The sequence below is a fragment of the Histoplasma capsulatum genome, genomic scaffold (assembly GCF_000149585.1).
Source record: "Histoplasma capsulatum NAm1 scaffold_8 genomic scaffold, whole genome shotgun sequence".
NCBI lineage: Eukaryota > Fungi > Ascomycota > Eurotiomycetes > Onygenales > Ajellomycetaceae > Histoplasma > Histoplasma mississippiense.
In genome coordinates, this window is record NW_001813975.1 from 1152111 (window position 1) to 1153897 (window position 1787).

Here is a 1787-nt window from a genome sequence, read left to right on the forward strand (position 1 = left end):
GTCACTGGTAATCGAGCCGGAGAAGCTTGACAAAGCGGCTGAGATCATCGAGAAAGACTTTTCCTTCTAGAGCAACGACTATCGAAAGATAAGCTGCAAGATGGCGTTCCAGATACAATTCATACCTTGCAAACAGCGAGCATCAAAGTTTGGGTTTGACTGCGACAGACAAGAAACTGCTATCAACATTGGCATGAGTTGCAAATTGATCTCAGAGGACATGGCTTTATTGATTGTAAACGAGGAGTCGGCGCTGGCTACAAAAGAAAACTTGTCCAAAAAGCTGCAGCAGGTTCAAAGCCAAGCCGGTTCTCCGGACAGCGAGACATTGGCACTTATCATTGACGGTAAATCTCTAACGTACGCTCTTGAAAAGGATATGGAGAAGATCTTTCTGGACTTGGCTGTTATGTGCAAAGCTGTCATTTGTTGGTATGTTATTTTCTAATCTCCACGTTTTTATTAAGCCTCAAGCTAACTCTGCATTCTTTTAAGTCGTGTATCTCCCCTTCAAAAGGCTCTTGTCGTTAAGCTTGTCAAACGCCATCTCAAGGCATTACTTCTTGCGATTGGCGACGGTGCAAACGATGTTTCCATGATCCAGGCCGCCCATGTGGGTGTCGGTATTAGTGGTGTTGAAGGTCTTCAGGCATCCCGCAGCGCCGATGTCGCAATCGCCCAGTTCCGCTTTCTTCGGAAGTTGCTTCTTGTTCACGGCGCTTGGAGTTATCAACGTATCAGCAAAGTTATTCTCTATTCATTTTATAAAAATATTGCATTGTACATGACTCAATTTTGGGTAGGTTTCTTCACCTTCACCCTTATGCTCGACGTCTTCCAGCTTTTAGCTAACATGGTTTCAACACAGTACTCTTTTCAAAACTCTTTTTCTGGTCAGGTTATTTACGAATCTTGGACTCTGTCATTTTATAACGTTTTTTTCACAGTCATGCCCCCGTTCGCCATGGGCATTTTTGACCAATTCATTTCCGCACGCCTTCTAGACAGATACCCACAACTTTACCAGTTAGGCCAGAAAGGGGTATTTTTCAAAATGCACAGTTTCTGGTCCTGGATTGGCAATGGTTTCTACCACTCTCTCATTGCCTACTTCCTCTCTCAAGCAATCTTCCTTTGGGATCTCCCTCTGGCGAACGGCAAATTAGCTGGCCACTGGTTCTGGGGAACGGCACTCTATACCGCCGTCCTCGCCACGGTTCTTGGAAAAGCTGCCCTAGTCACCAACATCTGGACCAAATACACCTTCATTGCCATTCCCGGCTCGATGATAATCTGGATGGGATTCTTGCCGGTTTACGGTTTCTCCGCGCCCAGAATTGGAGCCGGATTTTCGACAGAATACGAAGGAATCATCCCCAACCTCTTCCAGTCACTTGTCTTCTGGCTCATGGCCATTGTGCTACCAGTCGTATGTCTCGTGCGTGATTTTGCCTGGAAGTACATCAAGCGCATGTATTTCCCGCAAGCGTACCACCATGTGCAGGAGATACAGAAATACAACGTGCAAGACTACAGACCTCGGATGGAGCAATTCCAGAAAGCGATTCGCAAAGTTAGACAAGTGCAGCGCAATCGAAAACAGAGAGGCTACGCATTTAGTCAGGCGGATGAGGGCGGACAAATGAGAGTTGTTAATGTTTACGATACTACTAGATCTAGAGGGAGGTATGGGGAAATGGCGAGTTCCAGGACTCTTGATATTTGATTTTCTTTTCTGATATTGTATTTCTCATGTCCCCATTAAATGTTTCCTTCTCCTTTTTTGT

The 1787-nt window shown here is 45.5% G+C and overlaps 1 protein-coding gene across 1 annotated transcript in view; it reads left to right on the top strand.

Moving 5' to 3' along the window:
• HCAG_07309 (hypothetical protein) overlaps positions 1 to 1726 on the top strand; it is a gene marked incomplete at both ends in the record, with an annotated part of 4195 nt that extends 2469 nt beyond the window's left edge. The window contains 3 exons of the mRNA XM_001537837.1: positions 71 to 432; positions 496 to 799; positions 899 to 1726. Coding sequence (XP_001537887.1) covers positions 71 to 432; positions 496 to 799; positions 899 to 1726 — 1494 coding nt within the window. The remainder of the gene's footprint in view (positions 1 to 70; positions 433 to 495; positions 800 to 898) is intronic.
• Positions 1727 to 1787: the final 61 nt, after the last annotated feature.